Genomic DNA, 24,874 nt, shown 5'->3' on the forward strand with positions numbered 1-24,874 from the left:
TCTTTATGTTAAGTTCGACTGATTTATGTTTTGTATTCTTTTAGGTTATGTAGATAAGATAGATTGTAGGAACTCATTACTTAAATAAATTAATACAGAAAATACAAATTGTTTCATTGAGAGCATTGCAGCTTATTATTTAAAAATTGAGCAATACCATGTTTAAATTCAAGTATTTTTTTAATTGCGCTTCCTACATATTACGTATTATACCAATATTTTCCATCACCTCACAAGTGAAATATTTGATAATATTTCCGCACTAATTTTTTTAACTAACACTTAATCACTCTTCTATAGCTAGATTTAATAATTAATGACACCACTTCAAAGTCTTTTATATAGTTGAAAATTAACTAATTGTTTATATTCTCATACAAAAATAATACTTTGGTCCACAAGTTGAGCACATGAAATAAATGTTCTTGAACTTTTATATTTCATGGAGAGGTCGTAGGGTTAATGTCAAGGAAAGCGCATTTCTGCGACGTAATCCATATGTTCAATGTTTTGGTGCGAGTTGGAACGTTTTGGAGCTCTGGGCCTGTGTAAATTATGATGAGAATGAGTCCGAGTCACTCTGTACGGTTCGTCTCGCCTTGGACTCGTATCACTTGATTTACGCGGTTTTCCGAAATCATCCTCTTTATATGGGATTCTTCTGTGATTATCAAAGGCCCTGCGGTTGGCTTCATATCGTTGCCTTTGCCAAGTGCGGTCGTTATCCTGTCCGTAGATGTCTAGTTCTCCAGATGGCTGAAATTGACTTGTGCTTTGTCCATAATTGAATCGTTTCCAGCCATCTTCATATCTCTTCCTTTTGCTTTCCTCATCTCCGATTTGACGCCGTTGGGATTGATTGGAACTACTTTCGCTTGTGTCTTCACCCGATGTTCCAATGCCGAGGTCTTTATCTTCACCGTAGATTTTGTAAATACCGTTTGGACTTCCGTTTTTTCCATTGTAGATTTTATCATTAAGCATAAGTTGTGGATGAGGTAAGCAATATGGATTTGGGTAACATTTTTCAATCTTAGTCAACTTTATATCGTCATCATGTTTCGTGCAAGATCCAGGTCCAAAAAGTGACAATAGCACCGGTAAAAGGAATAGACCATGCATTGCACCGAAAAATATTACCATGAAAACCATTTTAAAGAACACGGAGAATATGTAACTGTCAGCCAATAATAACGCAACCACTCCCAAGATCGTACTGAAGGAACCTTGAACAATGGGCAAACCCAAAGAGTATAAACATTCACTGACTCTGTCTTTAGGGCGTTTGGCTTTGGATGACATGTAAGCATAGCAAATATGAGCGGTGAAATCGACTGAAAATCCTATACACATGATAAGGTTGATCATTGATATCGAGTCGAGATTGATATCCCAGAGTGCCATGTACCCGACTACTCCAATTTCAATGGAGATTATACTGAAGGCGACCCATAAGGAGCACAATATATTGGGTATAAAAATAAAAGATGTTATCATCATCATTAGGGCACCGTAACAAAGGTTTTGGATTGAGGTCGGTCGTACAAGCTCGAACTGAAACAAAAAACATTCTCAGTGAAAAAATCTGATATTGATATGATCCAATATTTGAATTAAAAATAAAATACCATCACACTATACCTGATCAAAAAATACGAAGTATGGATGGAAAACAGAAACGTTAAGTGGTGATTGTGCAACAACTTCTCTGAGTGCCTTTACCATTTCTTTTTCATGATTAGTTCCACTTATGTTGATAGCTTGAACTAAAAATCGGGAAGCAATTATATTTTCTCCGGTTTCATCAAACTTCACATCCAAAGAAAATGGATTAGCTGGGAAAAGCCAAAGCTGAAAAAAGAAAAAGATTTGTTAACGTTTACGCCAAAGAATATCTACTAACTAATTATTGTGAATAAATTCAAATCGGAACTTACCTCTTTAAGGTTCTTAATGAAATTTGTTTCTGAATCTATAGAAATGTTTAGATAGTCATTATTTCTCTCAACGTAGTCGACGAAGGTTCGTAACCAAGATTCAGTGTATAGAGAGTTCGATATATACGACGTATTTTCTAGATTTTTCGTTAGAGTTTCTACTTCATCCTGAACTTTTGGGTCCGAGTAATTGTGTCTGCCGCTAATAATAACCTGATGACAAAAAGTAATCAGTCAAGATTATATGAATTACAGAGATGTTTTTATTAAAGATTATTTTATACACAATTTTACCTGAATTCGATAGGGAAATTCTCTATAGTAAAGGTCTTCACGATCAAAGAATTCCACAGAGTAAGAATCAATTTTCGACAGTTTTCTTCGTTCCAAACCTTCCTTGAGATTTGTTACTCCATAACCAGCTCCAGCAAGGTATGCAAGAAATACTACGATAACTACTGCTTTTATAAAGTTGTTATTGAGCAAATCGGCCATGGTAGTTTTGAAGAAAGACATGATGCAGTGTTCCTTGTTGTCAATAGGGTTATCTGGATCTGCTTGATCAATACCACCGCTGCAGAATATTCGATAAAGCCAGGATCTTTCTTCTGAAAACAAAGTAGATTTCATTGATTGGTTTTTAATCGACTGTGAATTGTAAGTATAATATATTTATTTATATTTTTTCTTACCTTTTCGCGCTCTAGACTCTGGTAGCACTTTAAGCCAAGTGATTGTGTGTCGGTTCTGTTTTTCTCTATATCCAGACACAGCGACGCAACCGGCAAAGAATGTTAAATGCCACACAAATGTAAAACATACCGCCAATCCTGCAAAAAAATTTTTTGACTATATTTTCACCTTTTGAATTTAATTCAGGGGTGTAACGCATGGCGAAAACTAAAATGTTGTTGCCCGATGTCGACGTTGCCGATGTTTACATTTAAAAATTAACTTTCCAGGATCATTCTTGATCAAGTAGCTCAATGAATTTTTACCACTACTACCACCCATACTCAACATACCTGAATACATGCAGAAGATTTGCACCGACGGGAAGGGCGAGAATATACCAATGAAGAATGATAACATATCCGTCACCGAAGTGATGGTTATAGAGACAGCGGCTTCCGACAGCATGATTGCCATGCGTTCCGGTACGGGGAGCCGCGGCGACGTCCTCCGCCACGCCGCTAACATTACGAAAGTGTCGTCGATGCCGATACCTGCAATCAGAGTTAAATTACTATGGTATTTTACAAATTTTTTATGTTCATATGCTATGAAATATCAGGCAAATAAAGGTTTGGGTTTTTACGTGTATTTCCTCTGAGATCTTTTCCATTATTTAAAATATACAGTAGGTAAGCAAGCTCCTTTGTAGAGGAACAAATATCACTTAATTTATTACAATTATTAACATATTAACATAAAGTATTAACTTTATCACATAGGTTTTACGTCTTTCATTACTTATATCTATTATATATTACTAAATGTCTATTTTGACTAGATATTAACATTGAAAGCATTTGCTACAACCGAATTGGACAAAACTTTACATTCATCCATTCAAAACAATATTTAAAGATAAAAAAAAATCGTCAAACTTACCAATCATAAGAAAAGGTGCGGCCAAATTGATTCCTATAAACGATATCCCTAAATAAATAGCACAGCCGAACGCAGCTGCGGTTGCCATCACCGCCGAGATGTTACCCAGCAAACCGAGCCAGGGCTTTGATCTGACCCAGTCACCCATCATACAAGTAACAATAGAAAATATCCCCATCAGTATGAAGGTGGAGCTAAAAAACGGTATAACAGTCCTCGTATTCTTTTCGAGTTCGTGGTCGAGTGTTCGTGACGCGAATCTCGCGACTGAAATGTGTTTAAATCGCCCCGTGTCCTCTGCCACACCTACAGCATCTAAAAACGCGTCTTCCCAGGCTGCACCTCTGGAAATGTAAGGAAAAATAATGAGAAATACGGTTTAAGGTAATGGAATGTCTACACTTAATGATTTCATATGATTGTATTATGTAGCGCGCTCATCTCTGTTACTACTGCAACGATTTCAATAATTCTTTCACCGTTGGATATATGTGTGATCCATGAGCTCTATGCTATGGGCTATTTATCATAGGCTATGTAAATACCACGGCCAAAGCTAGACTAATACTTGATAATAAATCTATACATATCTATAACAATATTCATTTCAGCTATTTGTAGTTTGTCATAATATATATTAATTATCGTAATTAAGTAATCGTTATGTAAAAAAAAATTAAAATCTTTTTAAATAAATTTGTATTAAGTATTTTCATTGCATTAAGAAACTTATATCCATCTTACAGCAAACAACAAAACCAAACTACAAAAAGTATTGCAAGCTTTATCTGAAAATCTGAACCTTTCTATTCGTATTCTCGAAACATTACATAGTGTTTAGTATTCGAAACGACTTTTCAAACCGTGTCAAGATCGAAACTTATTATTTAACTTCAGTTGTTTCTTGTTTACTAAATCTAACTCTATTGAAATTGAAAACAAGTCATAAAAATGAATGTGTACGCTACACCGAACACAATACCCAACAAAGGTGACTTTAGAAATGCTGAAATATGTTTCCTACAATTGTACACATAATGATTTCCTTATTTTGTAAACTAAGTCTATTTTGTGTTTTTTTTCTTCAGTATAAGCCACAGTATATAAGCTTATTTTTGATGCATACATTAACATACTAATGAGAAAAGCCATCGAAGTTTATATACTTACGTTATAATTAATCAGCCTTGAAAATTCAATTTTTTTATACGCGTAGCTGTTAATTTGTAAATTGGCATTGAAATATTATAATATCATTCACTTTAGAATACAGGTGCGGCTTGTGGTCTGTCATTCCTTCTACAATGTGAAGTATTATATCACTTAGACCGACCTCATTAATTATTAATTAGTTAAGTATGTCCTTCTATAAGACAAGATCCGTACCAGATTTTTCATAGATAATATTTTTGACGAACCGTAATGCTTGCCAAAAGTTAATAGAGATAGGGAACTCAACGAAAACATAGCTATTGCTGATTTATTATTATTCACTTTTAAGAAGAAGTAACGTAGGATAATGAACAAGTACCTACAGACCGATAGTAATTACAATTGGGCTAATTTGCATTGGAGAAAGGAACAGTAAAAAAACTTGCAGAATTTATGTACGTAGGGGCCTTGTAGCCTACACCAAAAAGCATTTATTATATTTATATGTGAGTACATAAGGATATCCTCACCGTTGTTCCTGCAGTTTGGTGTCAGTCCTCACGAACCAGACGAGCTGCACGGCGGGGACGGACACGATGGTGTCGTCCACTATCTTCGAACCGCCGAAGTATACGGGAAAAGCGTGAGCCTCCCACGTCACGGGGTTGAACATTATGGGAAACGTGAGGTTCAATTCGCCTCGCTCCACCTGTAATATAGAAAGTACATACATGTTACTATAATTCTACAAAGCTTTCAAAACGACTAACTATGAAGGAACCTATGCGTTTGTTTTTGCTATTGCATCTGAATAGATTTTTTCTGGTGGTTATTTATACTATAATAATATTATAAAGCTGAAGAATTTGTTTGTTTGAACGCGCTAATCTCGGGAACTACTGGTCCGATTTGAAAAATTCTAATTTGGTGTTAGATAGCCCATTTATCGAGGAAGGCTATAGGCTATATTATATCTAAGACCAACAGGAGCGGAGCACTGCGGATAAAACCACAGCTAGTAACTTATAAATGACTACACAACTATATTGTACTTATACCTAATTATCCGGATGAGATAAGTAGGTACATCGTGTTTGAATACCATAGAATTTGAGGGTATAATTTTAGAATTTAAATGTTTTCGAGGGTAGTTAGATACACGTATCTACCTCTCCTATAATTTTGTCCAAGTTGAGTATATCGTTGACGAAGCACTGTCCCTCCCAGCGCGCGCACTCCTCCCTGTAGGTGAACGTCTCTCCGGTCGGCATGGTGACGGTCACATTTTGCACCAAGTCGTCTAATTCTCTTAGCTCTTTCCATACTTCTGTTCGTAGCATGTTAGTATCGTTGTCTTTTGATACGATGATCACGCGACCGAATCTACCTGAAAATAAGGAATTAAACTATTAATGAAAATATTATACGGTCTACTTGATTAGGTAACTATAATCAACAACGTTAATATTCATTGTTTTATTCTTAGGGTTCATAAAAATAGGTGATTCTTGATTAAAATAGTACCTAGTTATCATCATAACGTAACTAGTGAGTAATATTTACCTGGTCGTGTTATCCTGCCAACATTGAACCTATGCGAATAATTAACTTTGAAATATTCCTCAACTATCCGTCTTTCTAACTTTCCTTGCCCACTGACTGGCGAGAAAAGGTATTCTGGGTCCATTTCATAGTAAACGCGCTGGTATCCAGTGATCATCAATAGGGTAAGAAGCACCGGGATGATGATGAAGTAGCCCGGCTGTTTGCCGACCACCAGGCCGAGTTTGTAGAACGATCGATTTAGTACATCATCGACGAATGTTAATTTGCAGCCCATCTGAAACAAAACAATTAAGTTTAATTTTCATTGATGATTGAATAATACCTAGATAACTTTTCCGTTCACTCAGATATGGACAAATTGCTTTTTGTTTTTTGTTCTGAGTATTTATAGCAATTATAACAAATTAGATAGGTAAATAGTCGGAAAACTATTAGATCAACACTTAAAAGAATAATTATCACGAGATGCACGAGAAATTCTTCAGTATTAACGGATTTTTCTTATAACGTACTTACTCATTAAACTTTTTGCTAAAAATGTAAAAAAGATGTATAATATCGATTTCATGCTACGCAACCAACCATAGCCGTGCTCTTATAAAAAATCAGGAAATTGATGCAAGGAATACCTAAACATTTTTCGTAGGTACATTCGTCGATGAATATAACAGACCCCTTAATATTATAAATTGAAGGAGTTATTTTTGTTAGATATAGATATATCCTTAGCAAAACTGTACTTAAGTAATCTAGAATATTATAAAAAAAAGTTAAAATAGTGTCTTATAATTAGGGGATTCCCGGCAGGTGTGTTCTCCCTATTTGATGGTTAAATATAAACAAATATTAGTTATAAAGAGGTAAGCTTTGATTTTTTATCAAAGAATTGTGTGTATTTTTAATGTTTCGATTTATTACAGCAGCTGCTCTACCGATCTTTAAAATTATTTAACCTCTACGAAAGCTCCGCATCTTTTTCGAGTAATATTTGGTTACTTATATATATTTTTTTTGAAGTAACGGAATAATTCGATTAAAGCCCGGATAAGCCATTAGTATTTAGTACCTACCTAATAATATATCAGGTTTATTTGTTTACATGAAGATATTAGAAGCAAGTGTCCGTGGTAAGCGTGTCCTCGTTTCGTAATGAAAAACTGGTTGTCAATGTTTCACGTGTTCCACAGTCCACTACTCGTTTTGTTTTGCGTATTTGGTTCTTGTAACAACTAACAAGACAATTAGATACAATATAATTATTTTTTTAGTTTGAAAACGAATGTAAGGTTTCGTAACACAATAATTATTTAATTAGGTACTTACCGCTAATCCTACCCCTACAGCATTGATGCGGAATAAAGCTTAAAATATAGGTTACTGTTTACTATGTCACCGAGCAATAATTTAGTTATTAGTTGAAATTGCTTTCTGTGAACAGACTCATACCTAATCATAAAAACGAGTCTTTTTATTAATAACATTATAGTACTTATAAATGTAAATTCTCAATATTATAAATAAAGGTAGTTATGTGAAATAATTCAGAGCAAGTAATTTTGACCTTAACGATTATTGTTTGCCTTGACTCAAAATTGTTAATTTAATTTTACCGTTTTATTTTATACAGATTTTAAAAATTATTGTGATGTCTACTGGAGTTGTTACAATTCATAGTTTTTATAAAACAATCGATTGTCTAGATAGACTATAGAGTATAGACGACCATCCATATCCATAAATAATTGAGATTTAAATATGTATGGCTCCATAAAATGTTCACGTAATTTGAATTTTTCTCGGTAGAAGTTAGAATATACTATAATATTCTATGGTAGAAGCGACATCCCGAATCGGTAGTATGTAGTTTAAAAAATAAACTATTCATAAAATATAACAATATTCATATAAAAAAGACGTGTGGCACTCGGGGACTGCCGCGGTAAAGCTATTGCATAGCATGCCTTCAAGCCACAGCTCCGTGCCCGTCGGAGTGGGGAGCGTGAGGTTTTTTTCGTTACGGAATTTCTGGATTCGGTCCCCGCGCTCAAGGCCCGCGATAGAAGCTATGCAATAGCTTAAAAAAATAAACTATTAAGGTTTACATGGAAAAAAAAAATAGTTTGAGTTTTAATTCCATCAAAGCAAACTAACAAACCGCATACATAGGATCCGATCCACTATAAATGCAAATGTATTACAATGAATAGAAACTTATTACAGTAAAATTACACATTGTGTTATGTCACGTACACTTTTATTGAGCTATTAAATTTAACAAAGCGTAGAGCAATGAGAAAACTCGATTTAAAATGCCTAGACTAATATTTACCTTACTAAATAAGTTAAGCTTTTAATAATTAATAGTACCTATGTAATGTTAACTTACAAAAAAAAATTAACTTTAAAAATCCTAGACACAAAATATGAAACAAGTTGCGTACAAACGATTTTCCTACAAAACAATCACAACATAATCTCATCAAAAGATCAACCACTCGAAGAAATGAACAAGAAACATGTCCGGGATTTCATACAAATTTATAGACTGCAAAATTCTTCAACGATGTATAAAAAACAATGATTGCAAATAGATGTAGAGCACGTCGGTATGCAATTATGAAACTTGCGTGCCCGACATCTTAATGAAGACCTTGCTCATTATATCTTTAATCTTAATGATTAGACAGTAATTATGAACTTTTGGAGATTTCTAATAAAAAAAATTATAAGCATTTAATAGTTAGACTGATTTAGCAGATAAACCTATTTTGTTACCCGTTTAACTTGGATACTTTCTTTCTTTTTATATTACAACAATATTATAACTACTCATCACTCAAATACTTTTTTAAATGCTGTAGTATCTTGAGTCGTTCGATTTAACTTTCAGGATTCACAGGGCTTAGTAACAAATGTTAATGTATTTGAAGTTGTCTGAATAAATCTTTTCTAATTAATATTCAGTCCTTCGTATTAGAATGCTATCGCCATTATATTATGTAAAACATAGAAATGTTAAACTCTTGAATCATTAGCACGTGCATAAGTTCAAGTTTAGATGACGAGGGTCGCAACAATAGATGGTAGATATGACATGAGTAATATTGAAACAATAGTTGGTGTAAAACCGCGACAATATATTGTGTTTGGTGGTTTTTTAACGATAGCAATTCGCAGGATTGCTTATTGTGTGACTGACTAAAGGGGTGCGGTAAACGGTTCTTGTTAAATGATCTACGTTGAACCATTCATGACACTTATCATGAAGGTAGGTGCATGATACTTATATATTGTAGTTTATGGGTATCATTTAAGCTATCATCAATTTAATTAGTTTTGTGTTTCTTAACATAATAGGGTTTGTCCTCAAAATAGTAGATCTGTTTATTACTCTAAGTTATTAATATTTATAATAAAGATTTTAAATAAAATGGAAATAAGAACATTATAATGATTGCTTAAACTGTGTTTGCTAGGAAAATGAAAGCACACACCATTTTCCTTAGCCGAGCCACGTCCTCACTGACCGCGTTGCTTTGCTCACTCTATGGAAACATGACTTTAAAGAATTCACTGTATTATTATCATTACAAAATGTAAATTTTAAATTAAGATCTTATCTTCTATAATAAAAAGTCAGATGTCAGTTTTAACTATTTAGAAACAGAGGCTATATAATATTAATTACTAAATTAAACGATGTTTCGAGGCGTTTCTATGATTGCTATGTTTTACTCGCGTGGAATTCCTTGACCGACAGAGGCCTTTCACTATAGTACGTATAAAATAAGTATCATATTGTAGTATTTTATTTATTTAACTCTAAATAACATTGGCCCTAATTTCATTTACATTGAACACGAATTCAATATATCGAACTAGTGGTCCGCCCCGGCTTCGCCCGTGGTACATATTTCGCAATAAAAAGTAGCCTATGTCCTTTCTCGGGTATCAAAATATCTCCATACCAAATTTCATGCAAATTGGTTCAGTAGTTTAGGCGTGATTGAGTAACAGACAGACAGACAGAGTTACTTTCGCATTTATAATATTAGTATGGATGAATAACATATGATTTAAATTTATTTATATATTTAAATATGGTGTAATTATATTTTTAGATATCATAAAGTCTATCTACGTCGATTTGGTCAAATTTTAAGTTTATAACAAGAAATTGTTTGAAAAAAATATTTAGAAAAGAAAATTAATACTTTGATTATAATAATATAGGAATTGTATCGATAGATTATAGATTATTCTAGATGAATCTTCCACACAGACGTAACGACAACCTATGTATGGGAACTGCCTTCCTATATAGAACCGTTAGATCATGATTGTGTCACACCTCATCTCAGTGCAATGTTATAAATGTTAATCGCATGGTTACTGCAATCGTTGCGTGAGTTATGATTTTATAACTCACTATATTTAAGACTTCAGATTCGTTGCTAGCAAATGCCTTTACATGTGTAAATGTCAAGTAAATGTAGACAATCTACTTAATGTTTTGTACAAAGTAACAATTATAATAATTATAATTTAAGATAAAATTTAATGACATAAACTCTTCCAAAACAATTAACCTCGGCTGCCCTCAACAATTACAGTTCCATGATTATCACGATTTAATGCAATTGTAATTTTTAGCTACTTAGTATGATAGTGTAGGTACAATTTTCCGAAGATTTTCCTCTCTACTAGAGAGCTTTGATGGTCGATCATTGTAATGTGTTTGATGCCATATTAAACGCGACCTCGTTACTTTATTGCTAGGCGTATCCATTTATAACTCGCCTGTACACTTATTAATTGTCCTTTAAAGTTTGTTCAAATAATATCATTTGTTTACAATTACGCTATCGTAAGTCTAGGCTATGTTTGTGAAAGTAAACACGAGGGGTCAGTGACTCTACACGTGCGGAATGGGTGGTTTATTGAGTTGAAGACATAATGACAGCTCATTGATGATTATACGCGAGTATAATCTTGTGAACGGAATCGGCGCACAGTGTAAGGAAATCGCAATCTAGCGGGATTTAATTCTGATGATACGGAAATTATTTAGTTTGATTGAAATAGGTTATAATAAGTGTTTTTATAGTTAGTAAAACACTTTCAGGCGAAAAAGTTGTTTTTAACCAAACCACATTATTTTCTAAAAAAAACGACCCCGATGACGACGGCATGTAGTCGATTTAACTTCAATTTGTTGGCATAATGCTCTCAACAAACATTTGATTTTATTTTTATAAAATCCATTATAAGTTACTCGAGGATAATAACACATAAAAAATGAAAATAATTCGTCAAATTGATTACTATTAGAAGACCAAATTTCGAAAATTTGCATTTTTGTTATTTCGATAGCCATGCTGAAAATTGAAAAAAAATGTATGGGTGCCGCAAAAAAGCGCAAAATTTTTGAGTTGCATCAGTTAGTTTAAATCATCAGCTTTACTGTGATGGTATACACTTGTCTATATTATGCTATATAATGTGTTTTCGGGTCCAATGAACTTAAAATCTAAATAAATCGAAGTATATTTCGTGTCCTAACAGAAATGGTTAGTTTTGCCTATTATTGATTATTATAAATCAAACAAAATGTGTATGTACTTACGTATTAAACACAAACACTATAATAAATAAAGTAAAAAACACTATTGACTTAATAATCGCTTCGTAATAAGTAAACGGAATTGGCACAAATTAACACTGGAAAACACGTAGTGAGTGTGACTCCGTTTTGCTGCCGATATAAACATTTCTCATATTAATGTTGAACTTCCCACATAAGAAAAAAATAAGCTGTCCTATTAAGTAGTAGCTAAGGAATAAATAGACATCAATAAATGCTAGATAAATCATTGTTCAAATTTTGAATTAAATCCCGCTAGATTGCGATTTCCTTACACTGTGCGGCGGTTAATATTTTTTCTATAATACCATTTATGTGTACGTCGTGCGGCAAATAACTGTATTTTAACAAAGCGCTCTCTAGATACGTTTTTACACGTTTCGCCATGGCTAAGTCCTGTTAAAGATTTTCAACAAATAATGGCTGTTATTAATTTTGTATGAAATATTATTTCTGGTACGAATTAATTTATGTCGGCTATTCATTATCATCTTATTGTTAAGCCGTCAGTCAAATGAATCAACATTAAAACGTTTGCGTCTTTAATGCAATGCATGTTGATTTAGAATCACGATGTTCATAGAGTTTCCCTAAATAAATCACGCCAATTATCTGGGCGGGAGTTTATTAAAACAATGAATTAGAAACTTTCGCTTTTTACACGCAAAATGAGTGAGTTTTTAGAGAGCGCATCTTTACCCTGCATGTCCCAGTTCACATCGATTGTTATTGACAAGAAAATCGAGATTCGCGGAACTAATAGAGCTCCTACTATTTATAATCAGCATAGAATAGGAAATTATGTGAAATTACATTACATACACATAATTCTCATGGGTTATATAAGGTATTTTATGTATTTTCTCATTACGATTGTATTTCATTTACGGCTTGATGTAAATATGTCGAACTCTGTGTAAGAAATTACTGTTAGTATGAAAAATCTTCACAGATGTTTCTTTCTGTTAAAGTTATTCATTGCATGATCCTCTAGGACTTATAGAATGTATGGTTATAACCACATAAAAACATACAGCAAGATCGTGAAATGAAGTATGTAAAACTACACACATCTTTCTGACCCGAGTCGCATTTTGCTACAATAAGAGGAAAATCGTTAAATAAATTCTCAATGTTTGTCTTTATATCTATTTGAAATCAATACCTGTAAATAAACAGCTAAGAAAACTTATCTAATTAATCGTTGACCGAGAATGACTCACTGATTTGCAAGACATCCTTGACATAGGTCGTTCTGTGTTTAAACTTGAACTAACGACAATTTCGTAATGATTATAAGGTACTGGGCAATAAATAGCATAAAATTGTTAAGGAGTTTCTAGATACGGTGCTAAGGTTACACGCATTTGCGTGATTGTAATCGCTGATGTGTGGCTAATTTAAATCTGCAGCTGATTTGGTATCTTGGCACGTAAAAATCCGCTAGTTGCGTGCCCTTACGCAGTATTGGTCATGTTTTGATTTGTTGTTCATTACACGTGCGTATGAGTCCTTGGAAAGGGTTTCATGGACAACATTTTCCACTGAAGCATAATATGAGTCCTTGGAAAGTCTGTCATGGAGAACATTTTCTACTGAAGCAATCATTATTCTTTAAATAAAACAAATGTTTATTTTCAAAGATGTTTCTATGGTTTCTTCTAAGCTCTATCGTTTCTGGTCCAAAATTAAACCTGAAATTTAAAGTATTCATTCATGTTGGTGAAAACTAAGACTTATTTACTATACAAAAGTAAATAAGTACAAAAAACTTAAAATCGCTGGAAAGGAACCGGCTGATTTGATTCATTGGAGCATAAGACGATTTCTAACTCTTCTCTATTTATTTATAAAAACTTGGTAAACCTATAGATAAATAACGCAAATGTTCGTTTTCTCCGCTATAACATGGCATTGACAAAGTTTTAGTACCTATCTTTACTTAAGGCACAAAATACATAATAGTAGCAAAACGCTACAGAACGGACACTCTCCGCCTTCCGCCAAAATTAAACTTACCTCACTCCGCGCGATCGTGATTAAAATAGGCCATATTTTTCTGCAAGGACGATACGCAACGAAGATTGACAACATTAATCAAAATGGTTAGATATTGTGCTGTTTACGGATGTATTTCATCAGAAAAACGCGATTTTTTTTTACGCTAGTCACAAATGTGCCAACCATAAAACGTTAACACACACATTTGCAGTCTCTACAGTGTGACTGTCAAAACGATAATTTTGTATGGAGTGTCCGGGGTGTGCTTAAGGCCTATTTATTATTTGATATCAAACAAATTTACAGATAATTTATAATCACGGTTTTCTATCTAAGTCACAGGAAACTGTACCCACTATAGATAGGTATGTACCTTAGGTATATGATTAATGTAAAACAAACATCCTTAAATGTATTTAACTAAAGGATACTTTGTAGTTTGTACATTCATTACTAATTTACACAACAGATAACGGTTCGGTCAAGTAAACTTGCTTTTGTAAATAAAAGGATATTGTATAAAGTATTATTAGTAATAAAGAGTAACCTCCGTTTATTTCTATAAAAATATTAATAGTAATCGTGTAGGTAATCGTATAATATTCTACGATTACTATCAATATCAGCTTATAAACTGATGTTTTGAAACATCACTAATATATGTGTGGGTATCTATAGATGATTAGGTATGTATGACTCTATATTTTAGATGTAGGACTTCATAATATAAGGACTAGGTATCTACATATCTATTAAAATATATAACAATTAGTGTTAATGTAGTTGTGTGAAAATCCATTCATGAAATCTATAGATAATATAGAAATTTCAATTTCTAACATATCATTTTTCATAATAATTTTAATATTAAGGCATGCCGCTTTAAGATAAATATACCTTAATTAATTCTCAATTAAAAAAGTTGCAACACTAACATTCTATGAGACAGACGCGTTGATTTAGTTGCCACCTGCCAGCATGTATATAACATTGACATGTATTGTATAACTGCATTTTTAAAATACTTTACCCATATTCAAAAAGAAACGGTAAAGCTATTTCAAGCATTGAGTAATATTACCAAAAATGGGCAGGAAATTATCGCAATCTTGACTCATTACATAGTCCTAATTTGCCATTTACCATTCATCATCACCATTAATCCAATGCTAAGTGGGTTAATTCTTAACGAAATAATACTTCGTTTATCTAATAACCTACTTATCGATGCATATTATCTTCTTTTGAATAACAAATAAAATTTAATAAATCAGCTTTGGATATGTTGCTAAATGTTTATCATCACACTAATATGCGAAATTTGAAAGTTTGTTTTTTTTGGATTTCAGTTACACAATCGCGCTCTACAATATTGTATTCTAATTGCTTACTATAAAAGTTTCCATTTTACAAATTCACACATACCATTGATGTTTGTCACAATATATCTCCATTGTTTAGTGTAGATGGATTTTCACACGATAATCTCTTTCACTGTTAACCTTCACTTAAACTTCATTCTTTCTTAAATATTTACTTAGCATTATACATACATGTACATTTGCGTCATACGGGAGAGTTGTTGATTTCTAAATTATTTTCTGCACTTGGCCCATATAATATGGAGTTTTGCCTTGAAATCAATCATGTTTTGATATTATTTTGACGCAGTAATAACCCAATTAGATATTATACCGTCAAAGTTTGGGAGAAACGGAAGTATGGCAATAATGTGCCTAACCAATAGAAGGAAGAAGGTCGTCTCCAAGGCTGGCAGATGTTAAGGCAAATGTGAGGTTGAACCGAGGCTGCCAAGCTTTCCTCATACATGCTTCCGTCCATCTAATGATTATGTAGTTCAAATACTAATTGCTTCAATTATTTATATGTGACACAGGATAAAATAAACAATGCTTTCAAGGCATGTTGTAAGGATATAGGTATACTTATTGTCATATGAAAGTACCGCACGATAAAAGAGAATGCTTAGTTATAACAGCATAGTTTTTATAAATCCTTGCAATAAAGCCAAAATAACTTTTGTAATACATGTTGCATTAATTTATGGATGGTTTCGAAAACATGACTGAAATCGAAAGAGACTTTAAAGTTGGATGGACTATATAAAATATTATAATAAACAAGTTCTAGATATAAAACACAGAAACCGATTTAATTCGCGAAGAAAGTGAAGCATCTGACAGACTTTCTTTTATATAATTTATTTTTGTTTCATATAACGGTATAAATTTAATGGACTGGCTTTGTCCTTTTACAGAATATCTGCTTCAAGGCAGTGAAAGTAAATTTCCGTCTTGTTTGACCTGCGACCGATTACGTATTTAAGACAACTTTAAACCAATTACAGTATCTACTATACACCTACTAAAGTTGCTGTTCGCGATGTTATACATATACCTAATATATAACATACTGCACTATCGAAAATGTCGTTAGTTAAAAACGTAAAGAATGAATGAGTAGGTATACATATATAGGAATGGATATCTTTACTATCCCGGGGTACTTATGTAGGATACACAAGTAAAAACCCTAAAACATATAACAACAAATTTTGTTAAGCTATGAACAAAGCTATGTACTTACATGAATGAAGTGAAACAGCTAAATTAAATACTGTTTCCGACTATATGTTTTTAACATTGTCACAAGACCGTAATTACATATAAGAAGGAAGAGAATACCATATTAAGTGAATGTAGTAATAAGTAAGCGATACGTGTATCTTGCATAAAGAGGAAGCTAACGGCATTGGAACAGGACTGGTAAAACCTATCATTTACAGACCAATAGAAGTCTTCCTTAATTTCTTCATCTGTTTTAAAAGGTTACAATGTTTATCAATCTTAGCGAAAACATTACACGCTCACTAATAAGGGTTAAACATTTTTGGACCTATACATTCTACTGTATCTGTATCACACATTAATTTATCTTCTAAGCGGAATATAAATCAAATACTTGAAGGATTAAGGGGATCTTTCAAACTGCTTTATTCTTAGTTCAATTAATGAAGACCTTTACAGAATGAAAATGTAAAAGCTTCTACGAATAATGCGACTTTAATGAATGTATTAAATTAGCTATCACGATTCACGACGCGACGTTTGTTACGTCTTATAAGTAATTCAGTTTAGGATTTTATATGTTTGTATTTGGCGACAGTTGTTATAACCAAATTTTATTATATAAAATTAATAAGAATATTGTACAAAACTTTGACTGTATCAGTATTTTTAAAGGCTAAATATAATGAAAGGTTAAATTTATTCAGCTTTCAATGTTATTGAAGTTGGCTGCAATCTGTTCTTGTAACTTGTAAGTTAACTTGTAATCGTCTTATCTCTAACATTAATTGAAGTAACTAACAAGTAATCGGCCTACTTTTGCCAATCATTCGTCATTATTCAATTGTGACATTTTATTAGGGATGTAATCATTTTTAAGTGACTGTTTTTTCAATGCCGCGCCTACGCTTTTGGTATGATTGTAATGAATGAAATTATCGAACATAAAGTACATTAATGTGCAGTATTAGTCAATATGGACAGGTGAACGTCTCTAGAATCATTTTCCTCGTTCATTTCAATGCAGAGAAGTATCTTGAAGAAAATGAAAACATTTTCACGCACGCATAGCTATGCGAGTGGCTGCGCTCGGTGCATTGAGTTTCTGTTCCGAATAAGTATCTATTTTGTGTCTCGATTTACATTATAAACAACAGTAAGTAAATGGTGTTATTTTATAACACAGGTTATAGGAAAGAACCTCGATTTTTTTTAATAATATATTTATAGGTATTCTTATGTTGTTGTAAAAAAATCAGCTCAAGAATTGTTACTTATGTAACGTAAAAATATTTTTATGAACGCTAAAATAATATAAATTGTACATATAAATAAAAGGAAATCATTTATATTTTATAAATTTGAGCATTTATAATTTCGATAAATCGGAATCCGATCGGCCATTGCAATTTATATACATTCCGTGCAATTATGGCATTAACAAAAACAATATGAATTACGCACTTAGCTCGTAAGGAGGAGTAGATATTAATAAGAGTCACTTTCTAAGTAATTTATTTTTTCCTCAGCTATTAAGCGCAAGGGGTAATGGCCAGTCGTGTCGCAAGGCGGTGCTGCAACGCGCTGACGTAACGTGGACTCGATTGGTTATTCCTCACTTATGTGGGGAAATAGATGAATTGTATAATTTTGACTCATAACTTGATATGTGCAAAAACAACGAAATATTAGCAATTAAGAAGAAAAGGAGGGAATAGAAATTGGAGCAATTCAACTGCACATATTCAATGTGACAATTTCTACGCACGGTGGCATAATTGTAACTTATAATTTTTTAAAAGTATTCTACGCTAATATTGGTCCAAGTCCTAAAATAACTAGATTCCCTGAAAATTTTCAGACGTAAATAGATGAAGCTAGAGCTAAACGCAAGTCTAATTCAAGGACTTATAAAAGTAAGTACCAACTGCATCTTCTGTTTTTCTCTATCTTCATTGCCTAATGCTATGCGTAAATGTAAACATATTCGTGATAGCTGTACAATTTTCTTTCACAATCTTTTAAACCTTAATGGAGCCATAAACGCTTAGAGTATACAAAATTTTATGTCTAATTTTGTCCCACGGAGATATTTCACAATCCGGTGTTGTATTTCGCGCCATAATTGAGGAGATTAGGGAAATGTACGATCTAAATTCATAAAGATTTTATGTACTTAAAGTGATATAAAAACGTCTGGAGAAAAATATGATGGGAATTTTTGTTTTTTATCGAGTTTGTCCTATTATAATAATACCTACTACTATTTAAATATATTATGTATAACCAAATGTTATAAATGTCGAATTTAATGGTAAATAAATACCTATCATAAAGTCATTTTTCGTTGTTATTATTATGTATAAAAGTAATGAAATGGTTTTTAGAATGAAGAGATATCAGCTGGCACTGATTGACAACGTTTTCCAATAGATTACAAAGCAAGAAGAAAAAACAAATGAAAGAACAAAGATGGGTACAGAGAAACTTACAATTGAGAACTAAACAATGCCTCTAAAATACATAATATAACAATACTCATATTATATCATATTATGAGTTATTATATATTGAGACTTCCAACAATACATAATTTTAACTTATTACTCAGTAGCGGATACTGACATGCCTTTTAACCCACAATTCAACCAAATCATTTAAATTTAAAAGCCGTTAAATTTATTAAAGTTTTTGGCTGAAAGAGTAATTTTCTCATATTTGATATTTTTTAAGTATGTCACTTTTATAATTAACTAGCTGAGCTTCGCGGTTTCACCCACGTGGGTCCTGGTGGTCTTAGCGTCATGATATCAATAGACATCAATTAGCCTATAAGCCTTCCTCGATAAAATTGGGCTATCTAACACCGAAAGAAATTTTCAAATTGGACCAGTAGTTAATGAGATTAGCGCGTTCAAACAAACAAACAAATAAACTCTAATGTTACAACGTTTACCATTAAAAAGATTAGGAATACCATAGCCATGCCGATAAAACCTGTTTGAAATGCATCATATCATTTTTACAATGCACTCTTGAATTTTAATAAGCTTAAAATGTGAGTAAGCTTTTAGTATGAATGTTTATTTATTGTATTTTAATTTACATTGCATTAAGGAACGATACGTGAAGCAATATTTTGATAACGATCTTATAAAATAATATGTAGGTACGCAGTGGAGCGTGGTATCTAAATAGGATCTGTCATTGTGCAGGTCACAACGCCACGCAGCAATCAAATCGCAAATATCCAAAAGGTACGCGACCGTGTAATAAGCTCTTTATGATTTTTGACAATCAAATAAAAAGTGAAATAAATAATGGAAGTCACATTATTGATTTGTTAAAACAAGGATAAAATGATCATCTGACATAGGTAAGACATCGATATTATTACTTAATAATGACAAATAATTAAAGTGGTAATTATCGAAGCTTACAAAATATAATAGACTGACTGTGTCTCGCGGTTCCTCCCGCAGACGAACACGTGGGAAAAATAAAGAATTTCTAAAGCTTATGTTTTTCTGATACATACGATATATCACTGCCAAGTATGATAAAAATCTGTTCAGTGGTTTTCCCGTGAAAGAGTAACAAACCTACATTAATACATCGTCACCAACTTCCGCATTTATAATATGTATTAGTATCATAGTGGTAGTCCATAGGTTACAGTTGATGTTTATAATTATTGTAATGTGTATCATCCATGATTCATACAGTCGTGAAGTTTATTATAGGCCTTTGCCTCAATTTTCTCTCATTCATCGCCCTCTACGAACTACCAAATATCAACGTCATGGCGGAAATTTGATTATAAATTCTAGTATTTATTTAATTTTTATGAATTTCTAAAGGACTCTTAATAATAAATTACGTCATGATCGTCATTATTAAGGAAGTTGAATTGCTGAAAATCCATTTATAAATAAGTCGTGCGTAAAATTCTACGAACGAACATTTCTTGCTCAAAACGTTGAAAGCTTCCTCGAATACATTAAAGGTATTTAATACCTATATAAAATGAATAGGAACTTAATTGTCTTTCTACGTTTCAAATCTTTCTATTTAGCTAGAAAAATTCGTTATAGGTAGTACTTTTTTCATATACCTACTTAAGATTGTATTGTTTAATATTTTATCGGACAATTTGTTTTAAAATAAATTTGTATAGTATTATGTATTATTACATAACGTTCAATAAAATTTACTGTAAATTTTATTTCAATTTTATAGCATGAAATTGCTTAAAATAATTTATATTTCATAGAAACAGCGAAGCCAATTAGCCAGCCCTCGGGATGTACATCGACGATTCGATTTTATTTAGTTTTATATGAGATTGTCTAGTAATAATAAAAGTGCATAGTAAAAACATTTTACAGTGTTGTAAAGCCATAAGATTTCCATGATTATTCGCAAGGTGCAACATAAAGCATTTTATTTAACTGCACTTATCACACTATAGTTAATTGTTTCCTTATGGCCCATTGGGTAGGGTAGGAAGGAGGTAATGACAAAGACTTATAGATTTTTGACGAATACGTCAATTACTGAAAGGCGATATCCTTCAGAGTTCAAAAACCGCGGCAGAACTGCAGGTATGACTCGGAATACTTCCTCATATTGACTGGGCTTCCGCCATAAAATTATTTTTTGCGGTAGTATCCTTTGATTCCGTACTCCGTAGTCTCTCTAACTACGTCATAAGTAGCCCTGTTACTTATGAACGTAGGTACTCTTATGTGATATAACATACCTACGTATTACGAAATTCGACATTCTTTTAATTTCGGAAATTGTTGATATCAGAATTTTTATGCGACCATGAAAATGTTTCTGTCGATGAGGAAAGGAAGGAAAGGAGTACCTAGATATATAAGAATATGTGTAATTTATCATGCTTGTCCAATAATAATTTTGTATAACGATGCGATGCATTTAGAATGCTCATTCTAACCCCACTATGTCAAATTCTTTTAGTGTAAACAAGCGAAGAGAATTATTTCGTCTGTGCGTTAGAAAAGATTGCAATGTTCTAATACTGAACAACACTGCCTACGAGTTTTCGTTTGTACACTAAAAGGTCACGAAATATTGCTTTTGCTCTAGCTCTAGTTCTATATTCGTTTGGTCTAAACATCAGTGACATATTTATCATTTTTCAAAAACAGCAAATAGGCAATTTTCTGATGAATTTATGTTTAACATCATATTTTTTACTATGCCTACCATATCCGCATTTCGAACTAGGATGGATTTAGTTTCGGTGTGCAATTAGCGTGGATTGAATTACTTAGAGAATTTAAAAACATAAATTGCCTCATATTAAAATTACAGATACAATTGTCCTTGACAATTAAATAAGCAAGGTTTAAACATTCACTTAATCTATTTTATAATAATTTTGTATACGCACAGGAAAGCGTTAAATGTTTTTATTTGAATTAAGTTATGTAATTTATTATAATATTTTGAATTCAATATTAAAATATTTTGCAATTATAAAGTATTTTTTAGAGATAATTTGCATATTACACAAGCGTTTAAACTATAAATAATATTATTATTTTCCCACAAAACTATAGCGAAACAACGATGAAGAGGATACTGGATATCCATCGCTTTTTGTTACTAAATTAAATTTATATTTAACCACGATTAAGTATAGTATTCCAACTAAAGTTTTCGCTGAGTTTTCATTAAAAAAAAAAACAATTAATCTTGAATTGAGTGCTTACTGCTTCAACGAGTTTGTGCCAAAAACAGAAACCGATCAGTTGAAAACAAAAATTTTCCTAATGAAAACTTTTTTCGTTTAAATAACTTGGATAATTTTTCTCATGATTTACCATTGAAAGTTGAAAGTTGAAACACAATTTGTTTTTATTTATAACTCTTTTTATTTTATCATTTAAAATAATATAATTTATTTAGAATATCCTAATATTTTCAATTATTAATTACGAAGTCTTTTTACCTATATGATTGCCAGGCAGGGAACATAAAAGCCAAAATAACAATGAACAATTCGCGTCACAAAGTTCGTAAATGTGACTGGCTTTGTAATGTTGTAAACGTAATTAAATATCTAACAGTCAGGCGTAAGTGCCCTATAAAATGTTTCTTAACTGATTACTCTATGTCTGCAATCACTCTCCAATAGAACCTTGATATACTGAGGTCGTTTTCGAAACTGATGGGCTGGTGTTTGTATGCGCCTTAATTCTTAATGATACGGCGTCACAATTATACAAATTAACGTGACATGCCTGTAAATTAGGTGGTATTGTTTCGTGACTAAGCCACAGGTGAAATAAATCAATCCGAATATGTATGGATCAAAAGGTTTATAGGTGCTTGATCTTTTAAAACATGTAATACATTATACGATTGTACTCTCTATCTTGTAATCAAACACCGCGTGTTATCTCTGGCTTTGTGGTTTCGAGTTATATTTCTCTCTTATGTTCATATTTTCTAAAATTTTCTTTGTACATTGTTGCTTGCAAAACTGTGACAGAACTCAATTTCAATACTTTTTTCAATAGCAACTATTCAGATCACGACGGAGCGCTAATTTTTTGCAGCCATATCTCATTCGGGCTACGGCTAGTGGGCCGATAGATAAAAATTTCCAATACCCATTTATTGTTGTCGTGACCAATTCGGCTAAGAGGTTTCGCCAGCCACAAAAGGATGGTATCGGACACCTGACACGAAATAGCGTCCACCGACCCCATTGTCCATACACAAAGAATCAATTTACTGTCTGTCTCGATAATGTATTTTTCAAACTTCTACCTGCGTCCCGAGCATTGTTTACTCCCGTGTACGACATTTTTTGTACTCCTCGCAACTTTTGACTTGGGACTAATGCACCTTCAAGGGCTGCGATTGCATGTTTGCGGAGCTGTCAGGGTTGTATGAATTTAAATATTTCTGGAGTTTAAATATAATAGATACGAACGTTAGTATGCATTGTATGTGTAAGCAATTTTAATAAATATGTGATTAGATTATGAAATAGAATTGTATTCATCAAATATAATATTAATCTCTGAATAAAATACAATAATAATAGGAAGGCCAAAGAATTAAACCTAATTTATTAATTACGGTATTTTTGTAAATAGAGCTTTGTGACTTATCGTGACTAATAGATCCTAATGATTTCTATTATTAATCAAGCTATTAATAGAGTATTATGTGCATATGTACGGAATCATTAATTCAATAAATATAAAAATATTTGTATGAATTGAGGTCTTGTCATATAATTTCTGTAAGACAAGTTACACACTTTCTCTGTAACTAATAATCACTGGAATAAATCGAGGCTTCACCGTATGTGTACAACGTATAAATGTATATGTATATATGATGCACAGGTATGTGCATCATATATATGCATTACATATACATTGCAGAAAACTAATATGATAGAAACACGTAGATACGTACTTATTATTGTTTATTTATTAGGGCCGATTAAATAAAACCTCCACTAAATTATATCTCCACTTAATTATATATGATACCTATACCTCATTATATTATATAATGTAGAGTAATTGTTAGATGTAATTTTCATTTAGTAGAGTCTATAGTCGGTATCAAATTGATAAATTATAAAATAATAAAAAAAAATGTGTTTAGAAAATTATTTATAAGTATGTATTTCGAGAAGTCATAAATTATTTTTAAATAACATTATTAAAAAATTGTAACGAATTTAACTTGATGAAATATAAAATATGAATCTTTAACGATCACCATTCACCGTGAAAGTAAGTTTTGCCGGACGTGCAAGAAGTGTTGCAATTAAGTGTCCGCAAAATGAAACTGCACATCGCAATAGGACCCAAATAGTTGCGATAACATAATCAATAGTGAAAAATAATAATTTACCTTGATAGTGGGCACGATCGCGTTATACACAATAAAATAAATCCTGTTAAATTGAGCACTAGTTCGAACGCACTGTTTCACAATTTTCACCTCAGCACTGAAATCGAATACATATTTTTAAACTCGGTTCGGATCGTATGCGCGGGCGCAGAGCGGCAACTTGTAGTCGCGGTTCAGCGCAAAGTGGTCGAGAGCGCTGTCGGCTGCCCCTCTACTCGGCACGTAGATAAGGACCACCTCCACAACTTCCCGCTAGACCCTAATCCTTTAAAGTCCATGAACTTTTTTCATTGTCAAGCTTGGAATTTCGTCTATCTTTATAGTGACGATTTAGATTTAAGCGCTGTTGTTAGAACTGTTAAGTGCTGTCTCTGAACAAATAGTCATTACTTTCGTAATACACTTATGTTTCCAAACGTAGTTATCTGAATTCGTTTATAACTTCTTGCTTTTTATCT

General features: G+C 32.5%; 1 protein-coding gene across 1 annotated transcript; it reads right to left on the reverse strand.

Moving 5' to 3' along the window:
• Positions 1-276: 276 nt before the first annotated feature.
• On the reverse strand, positions 277-24,618 carry Ptr (patched domain-containing protein). The gene is made up of 11 exons (XM_090105250.1): positions 24,417-24,618; positions 6,267-6,543; positions 5,873-6,090; positions 5,234-5,412; positions 3,552-3,895; positions 2,963-3,163; positions 2,630-2,767; positions 2,232-2,545; positions 1,938-2,150; positions 1,642-1,851; positions 277-1,554 (listed from the first exon to the last, which is right to left on the reverse strand). Exons 2-11 carry the CDS (start codon positions 6,541-6,543, stop codon positions 466-468), a joined length of 3,183 nt encoding a protein of 1,060 aa, XP_089961376.1. The 5' UTR covers positions 24,417-24,618; the 3' UTR covers positions 277-465.
• Between the last annotated feature and the right edge of the window lie 256 nt (positions 24,619-24,874).

This window comes from Colias eurytheme, chromosome 9 (assembly GCF_061535395.1).
Source record: "Colias eurytheme isolate Ceu_HAF_F1 chromosome 9, ilColEury1 Martin Lab GWU primary, whole genome shotgun sequence".
In the NCBI taxonomy this organism is placed as follows: domain Eukaryota; kingdom Metazoa; phylum Arthropoda; class Insecta; order Lepidoptera; family Pieridae; genus Colias; species Colias eurytheme.

What these genes read in the sequence shown, in the direction of transcription:
- Ptr (XM_090105250.1), bottom strand. Translation starts at nt 6,543, where the DNA reads ATGGGCTGCAAATTAACATTCGTCGATGATGTACTAAATCGATCGTTC. An exon ending in CGCACCTTTTCTTATGATTG is followed by an intron (nt 3,164 to 3,551) that starts GTAAGTTTGACG and finishes CTCTGATTGCAG; the next exon opens with GTATCGGCATCGACGACACT. An exon ending in AATTTCCCTATCGAATTCAG is followed by an intron (nt 2,151 to 2,231) that starts GTAAAATTGTGT and finishes TTTTGTCATCAG; the next exon opens with GTTATTATTAGCGGCAGACA.